At 40.6% G+C, this 24457-nt stretch overlaps 1 protein-coding gene across 1 annotated transcript; it reads left to right on the top strand.

The window, feature by feature from the left end:
* The first annotated feature begins 8952 nt into the window (after window positions 1-8952).
* Window positions 8953-22389, top strand: LOC144309717 (putative ankyrin repeat domain-containing protein 26-like protein). Its single transcript, XM_077890818.1, has 4 exons — window positions 8953-10766; window positions 14968-15082; window positions 15240-15413; window positions 22263-22389. Exons 1-4 carry the CDS (start codon window positions 10504-10506, stop codon window positions 22368-22370), a joined length of 660 nt encoding a protein of 219 aa, XP_077746944.1. The 5' UTR covers window positions 8953-10503; the 3' UTR covers window positions 22371-22389.
* The last annotated feature ends 2068 nt before the right edge of the window (window positions 22390-24457 follow it).

The following is a 24457-nucleotide window of genomic DNA, read 5'->3' as shown; positions in this document are numbered from 1 at the left end:
TTGCATTTCACTTTTGGGAATTTCCATGAACATATTTTCGACCTTACTGATTTTTCCCTTGGCCACGTCCAAAGGCAGCCTTCATTGCTGTTACACTGTTCTTGGTTTCTCGCATTTCACTTTAATTCTCTCTGAGTTTCCATCTCACATTAGCATATTAATCCGCTAAGGCATTAGCATATTCATCATACTTATTTTAATCTCCGTATTTCTCCTGCTTCCATAAATCTGTGTCATATCTGAGTCTGATTCTTATGATTGCTTTATCTCTTCAAACTGTGTTTCTCTCTTATCATGTCTTGTAATTATTTTTGTTGAAAATTGGACATAGTTATTGGGTAATAGGAACTGATATAATCCAGCTTTTAGTGTGAGCTTTTATGTTAAGCCAGCTAGAGGTTAGGTTGTGTTGAATGTTTGCTATAGCTGTCAGTGTCAGAGGCTTCGGAAACCTTCGTGTCTCTCCCGTTCCCTGCCTCCTCCTCTGGCTCTTTAAGGAACTCTCTTGAGGTCTTTGATGTGCATCTCTCAGCTATGACCACTGTGGTTTCACTGGCACCCCGTTGGTGGGGAGTTGTTCTTGTGATCTTGATGGTTAAGTGTCCGTTATTTAGTGGGCCTGAGTCCTGGGCTCTGCTGACTCCTATAAGCATTTCTTAGCCTCCTTTTTTCCCCTCCTTCCTTAGTTGGGTCAGGAAGGCTAGCAGGGGCTGGAGTTCACCTTACAGCTCTTTCCCCAGGTCCAATAGGGCTCTATTTAAAGCTGCTTTTCTCAGAGGGCAGGCCTCGGTTACGGAAAAAGCTCTTGACTTAACGTATTTCAAAATGATTGTTTCTCTATTCTTCTATTGCAAACCCAAGGGGATTTTTCTCCAGTCTTCACTATGAGAATTTGGTGCAAGGAACGTGCAGGGGCCTCCTCCCCTAGGACTGGGGCTCAGGAGGTTTTTGACTCTCAGACTTCCGCATCCAGTCACCATCAATTCATCAGAGTTACCATTTTTGTTTTCCTACAAGCTTCTGGCTCCACCGGCTTCTGCTTTGCTAAGCTGATCTTGGCCATGAATCTCTCTATTCCTCTGTTTTTTTCTGATTTCCGAGAGGCAGTTTGCTCTGTGACTTTCATTCTCCCTAATGATCTGAGCTGAAACCAAAAGTCTCGCTTTACCTAGTTTTATCATTTGGTTCTTATTTTTATTGCTGGTTTGTAAAGAATTCGTTGTGTATTTTGAATACCAACTCCCTGCCAAATTATATTTGTAATTGGAAATATTCAGTTTCTCCTTTGGAAAAGATAGCCTGGAATGTTGTTTTTAATGAAACACACAAAGTTGTGGACAGGGTAGTTGACCAGAGGGAGGAAGATATGATGGATAATTAGTTTATTTTAAATCTCGATATTCATGTGAATTTGTGAAGATTTTAATACTTGCGATTTAGGTAGAATTTTAAAAGTGGAAGTCTTCTTTGTCTGAGTCTACAAGTAAGTCTTGAACAGATGCTCAGAAGGTAACCTATTAACAAGAATTTATTTATATTTATATTTCCAAGTAGGAAACATTAGAAAATGAAAGACCAATTTGAAGTTTATGTGTGATCTTCATCCTTCAGTAATTCCAATTTTCTTACTAATTAGCACCATGAGTGTTGCTTGGAAAAAAGTTATTTCCAAGATAATTGATACAGCCAAGCTATTAAAGAGAGAAAGAGAGAGAGAGAAAGACAGAGAGATCATGTTTTGAGCAGTGGTTTTATAAACTTATTTTCTGTGCAGGCCTTTGGTTTCCTCTTTTATTTGAGTCTAGAAGCAACGAGAAGCAAAGTAGTGGGGGAGGGAAGGTGAGATTTACATAGTAGTAAGTGAGATTCAAAAGAATATTTTATAAGATACTTGGGGGGGGTACAGGGCTTGTTAGAAACAAATTGTACTGTTCGAAAGGGGAGAGGTGGTGTTAGGTTCAGAGTAACCCGGTTGGGGTGGTTATGTTACTTGCCTCTGCAGTCCTATTTGCCTTGGTGGGAGGAAAGGGAAAAGATAGCCAGATGTTGCAAATGATCCATGGCCACCTGGTCTGACAGAGTGGAGACCTGGGCATCAGAAGCTGGTAATGCTCCTTGGGCAGTCCAAGGTAATTGTTCAGCCAGCTGTGTTGGAGGAAGCAGACAACCTTATTTCTTACGTTATAGTTGACATTTTTTTCTGGCACAGAAACAGGTAAAGTCTGCCAAAGATAGGAATTCCTGAGACCCTGAGTAAACAGTTGCCTTTGTAATTCACACTCTCAAGACAGAGACCATATGTAGCCCTTCTTAGAGATCTGTGTGGGACTGGGGCTGAGTGATTAGGAGCCAGGTTGTCATTGGAAATGCTCAGTTTCTCTTCTTACAGATGTCCCGAAATGGTTGCTTGATGGGGCTGTCTCCTACCGAGGTAGTCTGTGTTCAGCGTAACACATCAGCTGCCTTCTGAAAGTTAGTGTGAGATTTAAGTGTTTATTCAACCATGCTTCGTTGCAGAACAGTCACCTTACTTTTGGATCGATTCCTAATTTAATAACAGGAGTCTATTTGCTCTACAAAAATGCACGTGGGATGTTTCCTCCTGAGCATCACATAAGAGCAGGTAGTTGATTGCCTGGAATGAGTGGAGGCAGGAAGGCAGTTCTCACTTCCCTTGTGGAGGTGATTCCTGTTTTTCTCCATCTCCAGAGACCAGGAATTCTAGTAGGGAAGTTACAAGCTCCTGAGCTATTCTACCTAACAGTGGATTTGTTGGGGCATGAACATGTGTCTCCCACTGTATTCAGCTTTGCCAAATCATCCTACAGGTGATTGTACGTGACCGGAGGTGACTGGCTTGCCGAGCCTTGTGTTGGCGTTAGCAGTACCCCGCTTCATCTCTCGTTATCTCCTCAGTCTCTGGACTGTGTGGTTTTCAGAACCCTTGTTTTATTGCCAGGGTAGGTGGTAGTTCATGTCCTGTTGCCGGGAAGGTGTTTGGTCATGAGCGTGGGCCTGACATTCTGCATTGGTTCTCAGAGTACATTGACCACAATTCATTGTGGACCCAGATGGTAAAAGGGAGTGGCCTGTTCCTCAGGGCCGAGATGGAACGGGATGTGGCGATTGTACAGAGGCTAGGTCCACGCTTCTCTGAGTTGTGTGAAAAGGGCTATAGAAACACAAGTTCTGTTGGAAGAAAAGTCAAGGTTGAGGTAGAATCTCACAGGGTAGATTTTTTTTCTTAAAACAGTTTATTCATTTACGAGAGAGAGAGAGAGAGAGAGAGAGAGAATGAATGAGCAGGTAAGAAGTGGCAGAGGGAGAGAAAGAAGGTGACCGACTGCCCGCTGAGCACCTGATGTGGGGCTCCTCCCTGAGGCTCTGAGATCATGACCTGAGCTGAAGGCAGATGCTTAACTGCCTGAGCCCCCCAGACACCCCTCATAGGATGGATTGAAACCTGCTTTTATGGGCTGACTTGGAGACATCACCACCATATTCACAGTATCACAGGAATATGTGTCCCAGAATCTAGCATAGAATTACAAGTGAACTTTTGTCACCAGCTCCATTTGATTTCGGTGGAGGAGGGACTGAGTAGTACTCCTTGAAGTTTAGTTTGGTCCCTTAGGCACTCAGCTACCACTCATTGAATGAGTGAGAGTCTGGTGTGAGGCTCAAGGCACTAAAGGTAATTTCTAGAGGGAGGGATCCTGCAACCTCCAGGACACCTTTCATTATTCATCCAGGTCAAGTGTGGACCTTTCGCTGCCTCTTTTCTTTTTTCTTTTGTTCCTTTGTCTTTCATCCTTGAGGTCATTTCATTGTCATTATGTTTGTCTAGTCACCTCTCTTGGAGTGCCTTAGCTATATGGTCAATTGGGTGTAGTAAGGAGTATTCCGTGTGTGCAGATCCCCGGGCTCTCCATTCTGGTGCACACACATCTGTGGTGGTAGTTCAGGGCCGGGGCTGTGGAGCTACATTGCTTGGACTTGGATTCTGGCTGTGCCAAGAATATCATGCCAACAGTGTGATGATAATACCTCATTGTCTGACCTCGTGGCACCTCTGTTCCTTATATGTGAATGATGATAATAGTGGTACCTACCTTGCATGCCAGAAGTGAAATCATAGGCTTTTGTGTGTATGACCTAAAATTTCTTTCAGACGATTCACTTGGAATGAAAAAGAATTTTGTATATTGTTGTAAGCATCTATCCATCCTGCTGTATACTGTCTGATATTTGCTGTTCACAGACACATATAAGGTTATGTTACTTATGGTCATGTGACTTTTTAGTCAATGAAATGTGAAAAGAAGTAAAGTGTGTCACTGCAAGGCAGAAGTCTTTGAGGGCCAGCGCACTGTCTGCTACATTTCTCCACCCGTGCACTCCCCGTTGGTCACAGGTGCTGTTCCAAATGGTAGAAGCTCTCGCACGGGGGCCCAGGAGTGTGGAAATGGGGAGCAGAGTTCCCAGAGGACATGTGTCCACAGAGTAGGAGTGAGGTAATCAATCTCCAGTGTCACGTGCCACTAACATTTGCGAGTTGTTTATGACCATTGTTCCCCTATTTAATTCTGATGAGTGCCTTCACCATGTTATATTTTAAATCTGTTTTTCTGACAGTATAGCTTAGTGATGTAGAGGGTAAAGCAGATGTAATTAACTTTCCATGTAGTTCTTTTTAAGTGGCTGCTCTTGGTCTGGGAGTTGCACTGTAAAAAGTTAAGGTTTATGTTCTTGTAAAAAACTATGTATCTTTTATTAGGTCTTTCTTGATAGACACGTACTCCCCTTCTAACTGCTGGGGTGAGGCCTGAGAAAGGCTGGCATGAACTAAAAGATCTCACTGGTTTTTAATGGTTTTTTTAAAGATTTTATTTATTTATTTATTTATTTATTTATTTATTTATTTATGAATGAGAGAGAGAGATACAGAGAGAGGCAGAAACACAGGCAGAGGGAGAAGCAGGCTCCACGCAGGGAGCCAGATGTGGGACTTGATATCACCCAGGACTCCCAAGATCACGCCCTGGGCCAAAGGCAGGCGCCAAATCCTTGAGCCACCCAGGGATCCCCAGATCTCACTTTTTGATGTGATTATTCTGGAGTAATATAATAGCAGGATAGTGTGCCATCTTGGGTCAGACCTTGTCCATTTCGTGTTCTCTCTCAGCACTAATAAGACAGAGGGCCAGTATCTCTATGTTACTTTCAGATTCCTTTGTTTTCTTAATGAATTTCATGAGCTTATTTTGACTTAACAAGCAAGGGTTTTCAGTATCAAAGTATAACATGTAACTCACACACCCCCCCGCCATATCGTCTGATTTATATCCTTTTTAGCCAAAAGAAGTGACCTATCATGTATCAAACAGTGTATTACATATGCAATTAGCATTTCACTTTTTTTGCAATTAGCATTTTAATTGTAACTTGTTTCCTTTGCAGATTGCAGGATTTCTTTTCTTTTGTAGTATTGCAGCCACAACTCTTTTTTTCTCCTTGTCCTTTCTGTGTTTAGTTCAGCCAAATGCTAATAAATTAAATGGTCTTCACGGTCAGCCTTAAGAATAAATTTTACCAATTTTAATGCCTTTAATGTCTTTTTGTTGTCTGATTGCTGAGGCTAGGACTTCCAGTATTATGTTGAATAGCAGTGGTGAGAGTGGACATCCCTGTCTTGTTTCTGATCTTAGGGGAAAGCCTCCCAGTGCTTCCCCATTGAGAATTATATTTGCTGTGGGCTAAAAACTATAGAACACTTCTTAATGAAATTGAGGAAGACACAAAGAGATGGAGAAATATTCCATGCTCATGGATTGGCAGAATTAATATTGTGAAGATGTCAATGTTACCCAGGGCAATTTACATGTTTAATGCAATCCCTATGAAAATACCATGGACTTTCTTCAGAGAGTTAGAGTAAATTATTTTAAGATTTGTGTGGAATCAGAAAAGACCTCTAATAGCCAGGGGAATTTTAAAAAAGAAAACCATAGCTGGGGGCATCACAATGCCAGATTTCAGGTTGTACTACAAAGCTGTGGTCATCAAGACAGGGTGGTACTGGCACAAAAACAGACACATAGATCAATGGAACAGAGTAGAGAATCCAGAAGTGGACCCTCAACTTTATGGTCAAGTAATATTCGACAAAGGAGGAAAGACTATCCATTGGAAGAAAGACAGTCTCTTCAGTAAATGGTGCTGGAAAATTGGACATCCACATGCAGAAGAATGAAACTAGACCACTCTCTTGCACCAGACACAAAGATAAACTCAAAATGGATGAAAGATCTAAATGTGAGACAAGAGTCCATCAAAATCCTAGAGGAGAACACAGGTAACACCCTTTTTGAACTCAGCCACAGTAACTTCTTGCAAGATACATCCACGAAGGCAAAAGAAACAAAAGCAAAAATGAACTATTGGGACTTCATCAAGATAAGAAGCTTTTGCACAGCAAAGGATACAGTCAACAAAACTCAAAGACAACCTACAGAATGGGAGAAGATATTTGCAAATGACATATCAGATAAAGGGCTAGTTTCCAAGATCTATAAAGAACTTATTCAACTCAACAGCAAAGAAACAAACAATCCAATCATGAAATGGGCAAAAGACATGAACAGAAATCTCACAGAGGAAGACATAGACATGGCCAACACGCACATGAGAAAATACTCTGCATCAATTGTCATCAGGGAAATACAAATCAAAACCACAATGAGAATGGGGAAAATTAACAAGGCAGGAAACCACAAATGTTGGAGAGGATGTGGAGAAAAGGGAACCCTCTTACACTGTTGGTGGGAATGTGAACTGGTGCAGCCACACTGGAAAACTGTGTGGAGGTTCCTCAAAGAGTTAAAAATAGACCTGCCCTACGACCCAGCAATTGCACTGTTGGGGATTTACCCCAAGGATACAGATGCGATGAAATGCCGGGACACCTGCACCCCAATGTTTCTAGCAGCAATGTCCACAATAGCCAAGCTCTGGAAGGAGCCTCAGTGTCCATCGAAAGATGAATGGATAAAGAAGATGTGGTCTATGTATACAATGGAATATTACTCAGCTATTAGAAATGACAAATACCCACCGTTTGCTTCAAGTGGATGGAACTGGAGGGTATTATGCGGAGTGAAGTAAGTCAGTCGGAGAAGAACAAACATTATATGTTCTCATTCATTTGGGGAATATAAATAATAGTGAAAGGGAATATAAAGGAAGGGAGAAGAAATGTGTGGGACGTATCAGAAAGGGAGACAGAACATAAAGACTGCTAACTCTGGGAAACGAACTAGGGGTGGTGGAAGGGGAGGTGGGCGGGGGGGTGAATTGGTGATAGGTACTGAGGGGGGCACTTGACGGGATGAGCACTGGGTGTTATTCTGTATGTTCGGAAATTGAACACCAATAAAAAATAAATTTATTATAAAAAAAAAGAAATGACACATACCCACCATTTGCTTCAACGTGGGTGGAACTGAAGGGTATTATGCTGAGTGAAATAAGTCAATCGGAGAAGGACAGACATTATATGTTCTTATTCATTTGCGGAATATAAATAATAGTGAAAGGGGATAGAAGGGAAGGGAGAAGAAATGTGTGGGAAATATCAGAAAGGGAGACAGAACATAAAGAATCCAAACTCTGGGAAACGAACTATGGGTGGTGGAAGGGGAGGTGGGGGGGGTGAATGGGTGATGGGCACTGAGGGGGCACTTGACGGGATGGGCACTGGGTGTTATTCTGTATGTTGGCAAATTGAACACCAATAAAAAATAAATTTATTTTAAAAAATGAGGGAAAAGAATAAATTTTAGTTATAAATTTCATTTAAATTGGTATGTTACAAATTCTACAGAAGACAAAAATTTGAGTGTCACTAGTTAACGAAATTGATATGCATCTTTGGTTTCTAATTTGAATTATATTGCAAAGTGCATTCCAAACTTCTTGTTGTGATTTAGTTCTAATTTTAAGGCATTATGGTCTGAGAATATGCCAGGGACGATCCCAATCTTTCCGTATCGGTTCAGACCTGATTTGTGACCCAGTATATGGTCTTTTCTGGATAGGTTCCCGCTATCCCTTCACTCTGAAGAGTTTTGATCAGGAATGGATGCTGTATTTTATCAAATGCTTTCTCTGCATCTATTGAGAGGATCATATGGTTTTGGTTTTTCTCTTGCTGATATGATGAATCACATTGATTGTTTTACGAGTGTTGAACCAGCCTTGTGTCCAGGGAATAAATCCTACTTGGTCATGGTGAATAATTTTCTTAATGTATTGTTGTATCCTATTGGCTAGTATCTTGTTGAGAATTTTTGCATCCATGTTCATCAGGGATATTGGTCTATAATTCTCCTTTTTGGTGGGGTCTTTGTCTGGTTTTGGAATTAAGGTGATGCCTCATAGAATGAATTTGGAAGTACTCCTTCTCTTTCTATCTTTCCAAACAGCTTTAGTAGAATAAGTATGATTTCTTCTTTAAAAAAAATTTTTTTAAACTTTTATTTATTTATGATAGGCACACAGTGAGAGAGAGAGAGAGAGGCAGAGACACAGGCAGAGGGAGAAGCAGGCTCCATGCACCGGGAGCCCGACGTGGGATTCGATCCCGGGTCTCCAGGACCGCGCCCTGGGCCAAAGGCAGGCGCCAAACCGCTGCGCCACCCAGGGATCCCCTGATTTCTTCTTTTAAACTTTTGATAGAATTCCCCAGGGAAAGCCACATGTCCCTGGATTTTTGTGTCTTGGGAGGGTTTTGATGACCGCTTCAATTTCCTTCCTTGTTATTGGCCTGTTCAGGTTTTCTATCTCTTACTGTTCTAGTTTTGGTAGTTTGTGGCTTTCTAGAAATGTGTCCATTTGGCGTATAGCTATTCATAATATGTTTTTTTTTTCATAATATGTTTTTACAATCCTTTGTATTTCCTTGCTGTTGGTAGTGATCTCTCCTTTCTCATTCATGATTTTAATTTTAGTCTTCTTTCTCTTCTTTTTAATAAGGCTGGCTAATGGTTTATCTTATTAATTCTTTCAAAGGACCAACTCCTGGTTTTGTTGATCTGTTCCACAGTTCTTCTGGTCTCGATTTCATTGAGTTCTGCCCGAATCTTTAGTAACTCTCTTCTTCTCCTGGGTGTAGGATCTATTTTCTGTTTTTTCTCTAGCTCCTTTAGGTGTAAGGTTAGCTTTTGTATTTGAGTTCTTTCCAGTTTTTGAATGGCTGCTTGTATTGCGATGTATTTCCCCCTCAGGACTGGTTTTGCTGCATCCCAAAGATTTTGAACTGTTGTATGTTCATTCTCATTAGTTTCCATGAATCTTTTTAATTCTTCCTTAATTTCCTGGTTTCCCCTTTCATCTTTTAGCAAGAGGGTTCTTAACCTGCACGTGTTTGACGTCCTTCCAAATTTCTTGTTGTGATTTAGTTCTAATTTTAAGGCATTATGGTCTGAGAATACGCAGGGGACGATCCCAATCTTTTGGTATCGGTTCAGACCTGTTTTGTGACCCAGTATGTGGTCTATTCTGGAGAAAGTTCCATGTGCACTTGAGAAGAATGTGTTTTCAGTTGAGTTTGGATGTAAAGTTCTGTAGATATCTGTGAAATCCATCTGGTCCAGTGTATCATTTAAAGCTCTCGTTTCTTTGGAGGTGTTGTGTTTAGAAGACCTATCAAATGTAGAAAGCGCTAGATTGAAGTCACCAAGTATAAGTGTATTATTATCTAAGTATGTCTTAAATTTGGTTATTAATTTGGTTATTAATTGATTGATATCAATTCTTCTGGTGGAGGGGCCTTTGTGCTGACTTTCAGGTGTGGGCACTTGGGGGAGCTGATCAGCCCCCTGCGTGGTGCAGGGCTCAATGAGTGATGTTATTTTTTTTATTTTAAATTTTAAAAATTTTTATTATTTATGATAGTCACAGAGAGAGAGAGAGAGAGAGAGAGAGAGAGAGAGGCAAGACATAGGCAGAGGGAGAAGCAGGCTCCCTGTGGGGTGTGCGATGCAAGACTTGATCCCAGGAACCCCGGATCATGACCGAAGCCAAAGGCAGATGCTCAACCACTGAGCCACTCACAGGCCCAGAAGACTACATTTCCACACCCCAGAGGATTTTGCAAATGTCCCCAAATTCTCAGTCATCCCACCAACTTCTAAAGGGAAGCCAGCCAGCTCACAGGGGATCTCAGAGATTTGAGAGGCTTGGGCCTCCTCGCATATATGCTTTGGGCACCCTTGGCCACTGCCCTCTGTGCGCATGCGCAGGGATGCCAGCTTCTGAGGTGCGCAGGCGCATTCGCATTTAGCAGCGTTGCTAGGTTACACTGGTTCTGCGTAGGAAGATTCTAAGTCGTTGGGCTTAGTCCCTGAGACATTGAGGCGAGGCCCACTTGCCTTATTGCTGGCGCGGGAGTGTATCGCACTAGAGGCGGTGAAACCTGTGTCACTGAAGCCTGTCGGCTTCATTATGAAAAAGAGATCTACAGCGCGGAATGGGTGGGGCCTGCTGCGCTTCGGCTTCAACCTCAGGCCTCTGAGGGTCAGGTCGCCGCCTATGACTATGACTGTTGACAGCTTCCACAGCCCCGGTCCCGGATACCACATCAGATATCAAGATCTCCGGGGAATCCACAGAGCTGTGATTGAGGGCGATACAGAAAAAATGCAGGAGATACAGCAGTTGCTGGTTTTTGGTTTACATGACTTAAATAAAAGGGACAGGAAGAACAGGTAACAGGGCTTTTGAGGCGGGCGGGAGGAGTCGGGGCGAGCAGTAGAGGGGCTCATGACATTAAAAGCAAAAATTCTGGAGTTTGATTCAGCCACAGACACAAAAAAAAACGCCTCTGAATCAGAAAGTAATATTAGCAAAATAAAAGAGAATGTACTTGCAAAATATTTACAACATATGTTTTGGAGAAAAAGAACATCTTCGTTTTACAGGGAAGTTATTACAGGAATGAGATAGGGGCCCCTGGATGGCTGAGTCAGTTGGCCTCTTCTGACCTCCTCTCAGGGTCATGATCTCTGGGTCCTGGAGCTTAGCCCCTGGTGAGGCTCCCTGCTCAGTGGAGAGTCTGCTTTTCTCTTTCCCCCTCCCCTCTGCTGGTGTTCTTAATTTCAAATAAATAAAATATTTTAAAAAGAGGCATAAAATCCCATTTTCCATCTCAAGCTTTGTGAAGATAAGGAATGATGTTACTTATACTACTTAAAATTTAAGTTGTTTTGGACTTTTCAGATAGTTTGGTGGTTATGTACCACATTGAAAAATAAGTATTTCCTTGAGCCATGAAGCTTATTGATGTAAAATATCTTTAGGAAATAATTAGAAATAAATAATATACAATATGCTATTCTCAGCACTATTTACAATAGCAGTGTATTAAGGAGTCACTTAATGGCCTGTATTTGTAAATGGCAGTGTATCCAGAGGCTGGACTACTATGTGACCACTGAATGTGGCAGAGATAATTGATACACATTAACATGCAAAGCTGTACTTTGGATCATTAAATGAGTGAAAAATTGTTTTGATGATACATACATATAAGCAGACAATGGTTTTGAGTTAGCCAAAAAGATGTGCAAATATAAAATTAGTTATCTTCAAACATTTGGATTCTAAGTGGATTTTTCATTTTCTTAAAATCTGTGATTTCTATAGGAAAGATACATAAAAATTCTAAGAAAGGTTTATTATCAATGAACTAATCCAGGAGAACAAGAATATGAATCTTGTGTAGACAAAAAATAGTTTCTACTTATTTACTTTAAAGAGATTTTATCGATTCATTTGAGAGAGAGACCAGGCAAACAAGCAGCAGGGAGGGGCAGGGGGACAACAAGCAGAAACCCATGGAGCAGGGAGCCTGATGATGTAGGGCTCGATCCCAGGACCCCTACACTTGAGCCAAAGGCAGATGCCTAACTGAGTCACCTAAGCGCCCCTCTTCCTATTCAAAAAAAATTGATGGGAGAGGATTGGTATTTTCTAACAACCTTTAGCCTCTTCAGAACTAAGGGGAATATTTTTATCTGTATTGTAGGTTGTATTACGCATACATTAAATATATACATACGGTTTTATTTATTTTTATTTATTTTTTTAAGGATTTTATTTATTTATTCACGAGAGACACACACAGAGAGAGAGGCAGAGACACAGGCAGAGGGAGAAGCAGGCTCCATTACAGGGAACCCGACGTGGGACTCGATCCTGGGTCTCCAGGATCACACCCCAGGCTGCAGGCGGTGCTCAACCGCTGCGCCACGGGGGATGACCTATACATATGTTTTTATTATGTGCAGCTTTATAACATCTAATAAGTGAACGGTTAATGATTTTATTTTGGTTAAATCCTTATAAAAATAAAAAATAAAAAATACAAATGGTATTGCAAAACCTTATAGAATTTTTGTTGTATCCCTCTTCTGAAAAAAAATTAAAAAATAGCAAATACACATTTTATTGCTATTTCAAAAATATTAGTTTACTTCACAAAAGTTTTCTTTAAAAATATTGAACTTTCTTGGTGCCTTGGTGGCTGTTTGTTGAGCATCAGACTCTTGATTTTGGCTCTGGTCATGATGTTAGGATTGTGGGGTTGAGCACCCTGTTGGGCTCCATGTTCAATGGGGAGGCTGCTTGAGATTGTCTCCCTATCTCTCTGCCCCTCTGCCCTTCACCGCACTCCTGCATTCTCTCTTTTTCCAAGAAATAGATAAATCTTTAAAAACTACAGAGCTCTCCAAATGAATTTTTTAATAATAAATTTATTTTTTATTGGTGTTCAATTTGCCAACATACAGAATAACACCCAGTGCTCATCCCGTCAAGTGCCCCCCTCAGTGCCCGTCACCCATTCACCCCCACCCTCCTCCCCTTCCACCACCCCTAGTTTGTTTCCCAGCGGTAGGAGTCTTCATGTTCTGTCTCCCTTTCTGATATTTCCTACCCATTTTTTCCCCTTCCCTTCTATTCCCTTTCACTATTATTTATATTCTCCAAATAAATTTATGTATTCTTTCAGTCCATTTATTTCTCAGACAAACCTGAACACAAGTTATGTAGCAGACATAGTCTACTCAGGATCTTTTCAATTTTAACAAGACTTCAGGGACTCCTGGGTGACTCAGTGGTTGAGCATCTGTCTTTGGCTCAGAGAGTGATCCCAGAGTTCTGGGATCGAGTCCCACATTGGTCTCCCCGTGAGGCACCTGCTTCTCCCTATGTCTGTGCTTTCTGTCTGTGTCTCTCATGAATAAATAAAATCTTAAAAAAGAAGACTCCATGTTGCCCAGTATGAGCAAGATGAGAAATTTTATGTATTTAGGTTTTAAGGCTTTCATTTTTAAGTAATCTCTCTACCCATCATGGGGCTGGACATTTAAGGACACATGCTCTACAGACTGAGCAAGCCAGGCACTCCTAAGATGAGAGATTTTATTTTATTTTGTAAATGATAAAAGATGTATTTATTGTAAAAAGAAAAAGAGAAGGTCATGGGAGGGGAGGAATAGAAGGAAAGCGTGGATCTCAAGCAAAATCCACCCTGAGCATGGAGCCTAATGTGGGCGTCTGTCTTCATGACCGTGAGATCATCCGGAGCTAAAACCAAAAGTTGGACACTCAGTCAACTGAGCCACCCGGGTGCCCCTAGGTGAGAAATTTTAAATGGAAGTATTAGGACTTAATCTCACGTGAAGCTTTTCCTTGGAACTTCCTGTCAAAGGAAAACATTTCTGAATCAGAAATTGTAAAAGATTACCTTTACCTGCCCTTTTGACATTGCAATAATACTAAATACTAATATTGGTAATTGAAAATACTTGATTTCTATGAATCTAAACATTTTCTATTAATTAAAATGCTTAGTAAAATGAGCTTCCCACCACCCCCCCAAAAATAAAAGAACTCTCCCCGTTTATTTGAATCCTGAGTTTCTTTTGACTTAAAATCCCTTGAAACTTAAAGTAAGGGTTGCTTTAAAAACATTCTTTTGTTCTTTTAGTCCTCTCTTCTCATAATGCTTTCAACTACTGAAAATTATTTTAGCTCTTGAACAATGTAATTCCAAGCATAGGACTAGAAGTGCAACAGACCTGTTGTATATGTCACTATTATTTCACTTAAGACACACCGTAGATTGTATGATGCCCCACTATTTATGTACCAAGAAGAAATTTTTAGAAATCATGCCAGTTATAGTTTTAAGACATTTTGAATTAGAAATTGGATTCCGATGTCAGAGATATTAAAAGGTGACAAAATGAGCATCTTGGAATCATTGAAATAGAGTATTCTTGCTCATCCTTAAACGTAGCTGCAAAGTGGGCATAATTGGATTGTTTTCCCTAATTGTAGTGGGTCTTTGTAAGTTGTAGTAATAGCTATAATAATATTTGTGCTAGGAACTAGTATTCTAAAACTTTGCATGGATCCTCATTTAAGGATCACGACAAGAGGTCTTGTGAGATAAGTACCTTTTATTTTATTTATTATTACTATTGTTTTGTAACCTCTATAACCAACAGGGGTCTCGAACCCCTGGCTCCCGAGATCGAGTGACATGCTCTTCAGAGTGAGCCAGACAGGCGACCTGAGACAACTATTTTTATGCCCATTTTGTGGATGAGGAAATTGCGATAAGGCTAAATGGTCACTGTGAAGCGACAGAGTTAAAGTGGGAATCAAACCCAGGTTGAGCTGCCTCCTGAGGTCATGCTCTTCCTAAACAGATAGGCTGCTCTTTTAATAGAGCGGTGAAGAATCACTAATAAATATTGTACTTTCTTCCAAAGAAAACTAAATCTTTGTTTTGGAGTCATGAGAATAATACAGTATTTAACATTTACAATTCTGTGAATTAATTTGAATGTTTTGGAAAGGTACACTGTAATTTCCTGACAAGTCCTTTCATGCTCACAGGACGGCTCTCCACTTGGCGTGTGCCATTGGGAGTGTAGATATGGTGAAGATCCTGGTACTTTCTCAATGCCAGCTAAACCTCCGTGATGGAGAAAACAGGACAGCTCTCGTGAAGGTGGGTGGTCACACCTATGTCTGCCTGAGGTGGATTGGATTGAAGTCCTTGGAATGAACATTTGTTGCAATTAAACATAACTCATTGGTGAAACTTGTGGCATGTTTCCTTTCAGTTCCCAGAATTTACATTCTGTTTCTCGTTATAATGCTGACAGGCTGTACAATGCCAAGAAGAGGCATGTGTAGATATTCTTCTCAGAAAAGGTGCTGATGTAAATACTAAGGATTTCAAGGACAACACCGCTCTCCATTATGCGGCCTATGAGGGAAATATCTCAATAGCACGCAAGCTGCTTTTGAATAAAGGAGATATAGAGGCCAAAAACAAGGTACAGGTCAAGTTTTTTTTACAACGTATTTCACATTATAAATAAATAAATAAATAAATAAATAAATAAATCAGTAAATCAATCAGTAAATCAATCAGTAAATAAATAAATAAATGTAGCTGCAAAAGGTTTTTCAACATGTATATGTAGATATATTTGTACTATAGCACATATATATATGAAGACATCGACACTGAATTTTATACAGCAGGTCCTGTCATCATGGAAACAACTCCAAAACCAAGGCAGAGGGAGGGAAAGAGAAAAGTAATGCATATAGTAAGGAAACATTCTGTCTGCTAGCTACCCTTCCACCCCAGAAAGAAAATCTTCCCCTTTGTGCCTGGGAGTAGATGGTGCCCTCAGAGCCCACAAAGGATTGAAGGCCTAGAGGGGAGTGTGGTGTTGATGGAGGCCGAAAGCTGTGCAGGGGCTTAGGAAATGGATGCTTCTGGGGATGAGTAGGAGACCGTGACCCAGAGGAGTAGCTTGGGTGAATGTAAATGGGAGGAGAAAGCAGCAGGTTGTAATAGGCCTTGGGCACTCTAGGCCCTAAGGTTCAGAAGATGAGAGCAGGGGGATCAGGTCATGACATCCTACAGGTGGTATCTGCTTGTGCTGGTAGCCACTCTGCCAGCCATGTACCACGGTGAGGCCTCCCATTCCGGAGAGTAGCTCCTGCTCAGCCTATGTATTTCCTCAGTGGGGTGGTAGGTGTGCATGGGGAGCTGGTGATGACCACACTTGCCAGTCTCCCTGTGCTTTCTTTGACGTGCATTACCTTCAGTCGCTGCCCTTGCAGAAACACTGTTGTGTGTCATAGATAGGGTCGATTTTTCATATTTGGAAGCTCAAACATTTCCTGGATGAAAATATTTTGAAATAACTGTCTAAGCTTTTGCTTTAAATAACAAAACTTTTTATTTTTGAAGATTGTATTTATATGAGAGAGAGCAAACAAGAGTAGGGAGGAAAGGCAGAGGTAGGGAAAGAAACGGCCTTCCCACTGAGCCAGGTAGCCTGATGCACGGGGCTTGATGTCAGGAGTGGGATCGTGACCATAACCAGAGAGAGATGCTTGACCCACTGAGCCCCCCAGGCTTACCATAATACTTCTTCCTTCCTGCCTTCCTTTTTTTAATTAAGCTTTTTTATTTATTTATTTTTTCACCTCACACTCTGGGGTTTATGTACTTATTTTATCTTTTAGTTTTTTCTTTTTAAATTTTTTTAGTTGGAGTTCAGTTTGCCAAGAAAGAGCACAGGACCCAGTGCTCATCCCGTCAAGTGCCCCCCCCTTGGTGCCCGTCACCCAGTCACCCCAACCCCCCACCCACCTCCCTTTCCACCATCCCTTGTTTGGTTCCCAGAGTTAGGAGTCTCTCATGTTCTGTCCCCCTCACTGATATTTCCCACTCGTTTTCTCTGCTTTCCCCTTTATTCCCTTTCACTCTTTTCTATTCCCCGTATGAATGAGACCATGTAATGTTTGTCCTTCTCCGATTGCCTTACTTCACTCAGCATAATACCCTCCAGTTGCATCCATGTTGAAGCAGATGGTGGGTATTTTTTGTTTCTAATTGTTGAGTAATCTGTGGTATATGTCCACAATGGAATATTACTCAGCCGTGAGATTTTATTTTTTGCGGGGGAGTGAGCATGTACAAGCAGGGGGTGTTGTGGGGGCAGAGGGAAAAGAAAGAGAGTAAGAATCTGAAGTAGACTTTGCGCTGAGTCTGTCGCAGCGCTGGATCTTATAACTCTGATCATCACCTGAGTTAAGACCAAGAGTCAGATGCTCAACGGACTGAGCCACTCAGTTGCCCCTAAATAATGATACCTCTAAAGAAGCATTAGAGAAGGCAAGTTTCTTTTATGTATTTATGGCAAATATTTATGAGAACACAGAATGTGTTCTGAAACTTTATTTTCAAAAATGTTTTCTCACCCAGTTTGTTTTCTTATTTAGTGTCAAACAACAGAGGAAAGCAAAATTTGCCTTGGAAATAGGCTTTGTCTTAAAACACAAAACAAGTGTATTTTACAATATCAAATCTTGCTGCTGTTGAGAAGTTCCTATTTGATCAAAAAGTGATTGATTAACACGGTCAGAGTTTGTCTTTTATCAGCCTTGACTTAAGAGGGACAAAAGAGGGGCAAAGGAGAAAGCAGTCAGGAACATGCAGAGCGATTTAGAAATTTGGCAAGTGAGGGGAAATATCAAGACAAGGTTTTGGGATTGTGTTTGTTTTTCTTAGTGTTTATGTTTAGGTAAGGAGTCTTCAATTTTCAGGGATAATAATTCTTACTTTACGAACCAGTGAGTGTGTTGTAAACTTATATAGAGATCAATTCTAGGAGGACTCTAAGGACATCAGATTGGCAGTAAACAGGTGGTTGAATGGGCACAAAAAGGGACGCCTGTGTGGCTCAGTGATTGAGCATATGCCTTCGGCTCAGGGCATGATCCCGTGGTCTCCGAATCGAGTCCCACATGGCACTCCTTGAATGGAGGAGCCTGCTTCTCCCTCTGCCTGTGTCTCTGCCTGTCTCTCTCTCTTTCTCTCTCTCTCTCTCTCTTTCATCTCTCATGAATAAATCAATAGAAATCTTAAAAAAAAAACAAAAAGTGGACAAGCAGAGGAAAGAACACAGTATAGTATTTTGCAGCTATAGCCACTTAGATACGAGTCTAAACTCTGCTTGCAAATCTAGAATGTCTTGATGGGAAGGATGTAAGGAGTGTGTAAATAATGGAATCAAGTTGCATTTTGAGTTTACTAGTCCTTGTTCTACCTCTAGCCATGGAAATTGAATGCAGGTTTGATAAGTGACTCATTTCTGTTTTTGGCTGAATCCTCAAGTGATAGGGAGAATTGGCCACATAGGTGAAAGAGGAGACTGGCATGGTTGTGTACTGTACTACTTCTCAGCTAGACTTGTGCTGGTGAATCACAGTCAACTAGGGAATTTAAAAGAATTTACAAGCCTAAACTGTCCCGTGAAGATTTCGATGGAGTGAATCCAATAACGTGTGTACGCAGAAATTTGGAAATAGGGTTTTGAGATTCTGTTACAACTCTTGGCTAACAACTACTGAATGGGTAGGTATACATATACAAATTTAGAGATGTAAAAATATTAAATCTCTGGAAGAGATTTAACTGAAGTTGGATACTGGCTACTTCCTTCCACTCTCTCCAACATTAGCCTTTCATCTGTCTGTATCTCTTTGAGAATTACAGATGAAAATTATTGGTCATCTCTGTTGGCTTGAAAAATAATTACCTTTTCTTCCAACTATCAGTCATTCACCGGCACCCAGATGGGAAGTCTTTATGAGTAGTCTTTTAATAAGTAGAGTCTGACCCTTTAAAGATTTTACGTGTTTTGCTACCATTCTGATTATTACAAGCAGGGTTTTCCCAATTGCAGCAGTAGAAATCCGTGAACCTTCTTTTTTAGTTGAAGCTGTGGGATAGACTATCTTAGGATGTCTTTCAAATTCATAGGGCCCTGGCATAGTGCATAATCACTACTGTGTTAAACATTCAGCATGTAGTTAGTGACAATACAGATGGTAATTGTTTTAATAACTTTGCTTCAGCATTCCTCTGAACTCCTGTCTGTTCGGTTAGCAATGTGAGGGAAGTAAATACAAATAGATTGTAGTTGAAACAAGCATTGGAAAATTCTGACAGTAGGTGTTAATGAGTCTTCACAGCAATTTTCCTTAGAAGGTGGGGCCTAATTTGTTGGTAAAACATGATCCTGATGCTTTAGGAAAGGTTTGATGTCCAAGTATTTGTTTTACGCACGGCCATTGGAAACAGTCACAGCAAATAGAAAAACACAAGTAGGCTATAGACTAAATGTAGCCCCTGGATGTATTTAGTTTCCACTGTCAGTTGAGCTAACACTTAAAATTATGGCACGCATGTAGAACTCTGGATTTTGAGCTTTTCTTACAGATCACTTCTGGTACCTTGAGCCCATGCTGCTGTTTGGTATGCTGTGCAGAGGCTGTCCCTTTATAGGAGGCGTGTGTCTCCAGTTTGCTCGTGTCCCCGCCTAGGGTCTTCACTGACTCGTGTCACCTGCTTTGCCTCCATAACCATTGAGTTTACAATTACTGTTTTATGGTATATGTTGACAAAGATTTCAAGATTTTCAAGACACTCCATATTAATTTATAATATATATTTTGTATTTTATGTTAATTTCTTAGGATTGGGATTGAATTTTCTGTTTCTTTGTCACCTTATTTTTTTCATTACTTTATTCAGTAATTGATGAGAGACACACAGAGAGAGGCAGAGAGCTAGGCACAGGGGGAAGCAGGTTCTCTATGGGGACCCTGATATGGGCTCGATCCCAGGACCCTGGGATCATGATGTTCACCCTCTGAGTCACCCAGGTGCCTCGGGATGAATTTTCTAAGTTAGGAATTGAAAGTCGTTTTTTTTACAAACATTTTTTCTATATATGTACAGTAATCATGTACCTTTTGGAATATCTGCAAGCCATGTGAGGTTAATCCTGGTTCTGCTTGGATAGATTATGCATATTCCAGACAGTATTCTCTTTCTCCTTGGTATTATTCCCTAAATACTCAATTTACATAGTAGCTTTTATTATACTAAAAATAATCCGTATAAAGCAGTATTAGAATTTGTGATTAATAGTTTTTACTTAATCTCAGTTTCCCAACATGTAAACACCCAGTGCTCATCTAGTATTAGAATTTTTATTGGTAAGTCATGACATTTTTATTTCTGATTTACACTTAGTCTAAATTATAAATAATCAAAAATAGCAATGATAATAGAAACTAGAATACAAACCGGTTTTTTTAGAAGTAGATGTGCATTAGGTTCTCAGAATGAGTATAGTTGAGAATAAAATCTCATTGACATATTTCACTTAGCGTAATACCCTGAGTCAGTCAGAGAAAGACAATTATCATATGATCTCATTCATATGTGGAACTTAAGAAACAAGACAGAGGAGAAGGGGAAGAAGAGAAAAACTTAAACCAGAGAGACTGAGGGAGACAAAGCCTAAGAGACTCTTAATCATAGGAGCCAAACTGAAGGTCACTGGAGGGGTGGAGTGGAAGGATGGGATAACTGGGTGATGGACATTAAGGAGGGCACATGATGGAATGAGTCCTGGGTGTTACATAAGACTGAGGAACCACTGACTTCTACCTCTGAAACTAATAGTATGTTATATGGAACTGAATTTGAATAAAAGGGTAAAAATGAGAAAAATCTCATACTGAGCTTTCTAACAGTTAAGAAAAAACTTTATCATGGTATAATAGGAGAAAGTCCAAGGACTATTTATTTAGTTATTTATTTTTAATATTTTATTGTTCTTATTTTTTATTTTAAACAAAAAAACCCACAATTTTTTATTGGAGTTCAATTTGCCCACATAAAGAATAACACCGAGTGCTCATCTCATTGTGGGCCCACCTTAACCAAAGATTATTTAGTATTAAGTGGTCAAAATTCATTTGAAGCTTCTTTCTTTTATTTTTATTTATTTACTTTTCTTTTTAATTTTTAAAAGGTTTCTTTATGCATTTTAGAGAGACAGCACACACATGCACAGGCTTGTGGGGGTGGGGGAGGTGGAGAGGGAGAGGGAGAGAGAGTGTCTTAAACAGACTTGGTGCTCAGTGCCAGGGGAGCCCCGAATCCAATGTGGGGCTGGATCCCACGACCCTGAGATCACACCTGAGACAAAACCAAGCGTCCCTCAACTGCCTGCACAACCCAGCTGCCCTGAAACCTAGCTCTTTTCATTCAGAGTCCATCTCCTTAGTGACTCATTTGGAGCTGGAGTGTTTTATGTTGACATCTGGGATCCCCATACCATTGATAGATGAGAATCCAGCAAGTTTGTACAACCTGGAGAAAACCCTTACCTTTATTGGAAAGTTCTTAAAACTATATCCCTGGGAACTCTTGTTTCTCAAGTATTAATGTTTGCTACAAAAGAAGGAATTGTCAAATGGGGATAAGCAAATGTAAATGGGGTTCATTTGTGCTAGATGTATAGTGCAGTTTTGTAATGTTTCACAAACATAGATGATCATTGAATCTTTCTTTTGGGGGACAGTATCTCTTGCAAATCATGTGTTCTTTGGAATATAATTGAAGAAACACTACTCCGGAGATATCCATTAAAATCAGTAACGATACTTTAAATATTTACTACTGTGTTTTAGAGAGTGGAGATACAGAGATAAAAAATAACCCCTCCCCTCTAGAATCTTTTGGTTTAGATGGTGCAGAAGAAAATAACTAGGGTATACCATGATATATATTGTGAGCGAAGCAAAGATTCTTGGAGCCAGGCAATGTTTGAAGCGAGTTTGTGGAATGACTGCAGGTAATCTGTTGAAGAGGAAGAGGAGGTCTATTTTATTATTTTTATTTTAGTTTTTAAAAAGACTTTATGTTTTTGAGAGAGACAGAGAGTGAGCAAGCAGGAGAGAGAGCACGAGTGGAGGGGAGGGGCAGAAGGAGAGGGAGAAGCTAACTCTTTGCTGCAGAGGGAGCCCAAGGTGGGACTCCATCCTGAGACCCTGGGATCATGACCTGAGCTGATGAGCTGAAGGCAGATGCTTGACCAACTGAGCCACCCACGCTCCGTGAGAAAGCAGTATTTTAAAAAGAAGGAGCAGCTGGTGAAACCATGGAGGGCTGAGAACGAAAGGGCTAATTTTATTTACTTTCTATGTTACATGTTTAAGTTACAGGATCGTTCAGAATTTTTACGATTCATTATCCAAATATGTAATTTTGTAAATTATAAATTTTGTTTGCACTCCTACAGGATGGCCTCACACCGCTTTTACTTGCTATAAATGAAAAAAAAGAGAAAATGGTGGCATTTTTAGTAGAAAAAGCAAATATAAATGCAGTTGACTACGCTAAAAGGTAAGGTTTTTTTTTGTGAATCTTAGTATTTGGTCGAGAGTGGTAACAATTTCTCAAGGCGGAAAGTTTAACTTAATAAGAAGAGTATTTATAAGTATAGTGAAAAATGTCAGCATGTGATCGGTTAGGTAGAAAACAATTACTCTGACAGGACATGGTGAAGAACATTGTATAGTATAATTCAGAATCCTTTGTAATATAGATTGATGTCATTTGCAATAGTTTTTTTTTTTCTGTATGATTTTACAGTAGCTAAAAGTGTTTCTTGTTGAAATTGTGAGTTTTTTCTTTTTTAGCTCAGAGCTTGATGCCAGAGTCTGGGAATTGAGCCCCACATAGGGCTCCCAGCAGGGAGCCTGCTTCTCCCTCTGCCTATGTCTCTGCCTTTCTTTCTGTGTCTCTCCTGAATAAGGAAATATAACTGAGAAAAAAAAATTTAGAGAGTCCAAGCAGAAACCTCTGAAACTGTCTCCAAGCCTTCATTTGGTAGGGTATACCAAAAACAACCCTGCATCCTAGCAGAGGTGCAGTGGGATAGTGCTAAAGGATGAAAGGCTGGTGAGCTCTATCACATTTCTGCTTGATTCACTAGTCTGGCCCATTCAGAGACAGGATAGATTGTGGCAAATATCTGTAGTTACTGTCAACTTAAACAAAGAGTAATTCCAGTCATAGTTATTGTGCGCCTCTTATTGCTTCCAGAACAGATTGATAAGACATCAGGTACATGGTATGTGTCACCACTGATTTGGCAAATGCATTCTTTTCTAGTCCGCTAGTGAATCAGAAATAGTTCATATTCATAGAGTATAGGCAAAGTGTTCATTCATTTAATTTGCCTCAGCGTTTTATTAACTCATGGAGCTAGACCATTTGAACATCCCCAGAATATCTCATTGGCCTATCATATTGACACCATGCTAATTTGACATGAGGATCAGTAAGAGGCTATAACGCTTTGGGCCCTTGGTAAGACGGCATGAATTGACATATCCGTGAAGTTTTGAGGCATCCAGTGGGCATGCCAGGATATTCTCGCAGGAGTGAAAGAAAAATTGCCACATTTTGAATACCTTTTCACAAAGACAGAAACTGGGAGACCTCTTTGGGTTCTGGAGGTAGCATATTTTACGCCACTAATTCTCAATGCGTTGGGGGTGGGGTGGTGGGAGAAGAATTCTGCTCCTCAGGGAGCATTTGGCAGTGTCTGGAGACCTGTTTTTTGACATGTCAAAAGCTGTACATACTTAATGTATCGAATTCAGTGAGTTTGTGGATAAGTATAGACCTCTGTGAAATCATCAATGCCTTAAAGCCATAGTCCTACCCATCACCTCCCAAAGTCTCTTCCTGGTCTCATTAATTAATTAATTAATTAATTGGTAAGAACACTTAACATAAGCTCTACCCTCTTAGCAAAGTTTAAGTATACAATGCAGTATTATTAGCTATAGACACTGCTAACAATAGATTCGTCTGGAGACATTTCCGATCCTCACAACTGAGGATGTTGCTGGCATCTAGTGGGTCGATGTCAGGAGTGCTGGTAAACATACCCAAGAGAGGCCTCCACAACAATCCACCATGTCCATGGTACAAGGTTGGGAAACCTTGTCCTACATTGAGTACTCGTTTCATCCATACACCTTGGTGAAACTAAGGAATGCAAGACTTCAGTGGTCTCAGAGCAGATGAATTGTGCAGCAGGTGCAGGCTGTGCTTAGGAGTCCTCACTGCTTTGGTCGCAGGATCCAGTAGACCCTATGCTATTCATGGTGTCAGTGGTGGGGAAAAGTTGTACCGTGGATCTCAGGGCAAGCCCCTGTTGGAGAATCAGAGCACAGGCCCTCGGGGTTTTCTGATCTTGAGTCCCCATCAGAAGCTTGCCTGTAGAGGGGTCCTACGGGAGACAGAAATGACTTGTATTCCTTCTGTGCTAAGTCATTGGCTGGACACAGCCTAGCAGAGACACAAGGCCTTGGTGTGAGTGCTACGGTGGATATGAAAATGTAGCAGCTGTCTACATTTTGAGCTGCAGTTCAACTGTGCTCTCTATGGTAGATCCTCTAGAAGACAAATCCAAAGAGTGCA

Source organism: Canis aureus, unplaced genomic scaffold (assembly GCF_053574225.1).
Source record: "Canis aureus isolate CA01 unplaced genomic scaffold, VMU_Caureus_v.1.0 ptg000196l_RagTag, whole genome shotgun sequence".
NCBI classification, from domain to species: domain Eukaryota; kingdom Metazoa; phylum Chordata; class Mammalia; order Carnivora; family Canidae; genus Canis; species Canis aureus.
This window is presented reverse-complemented; position numbering and strand designations above follow the sequence as displayed.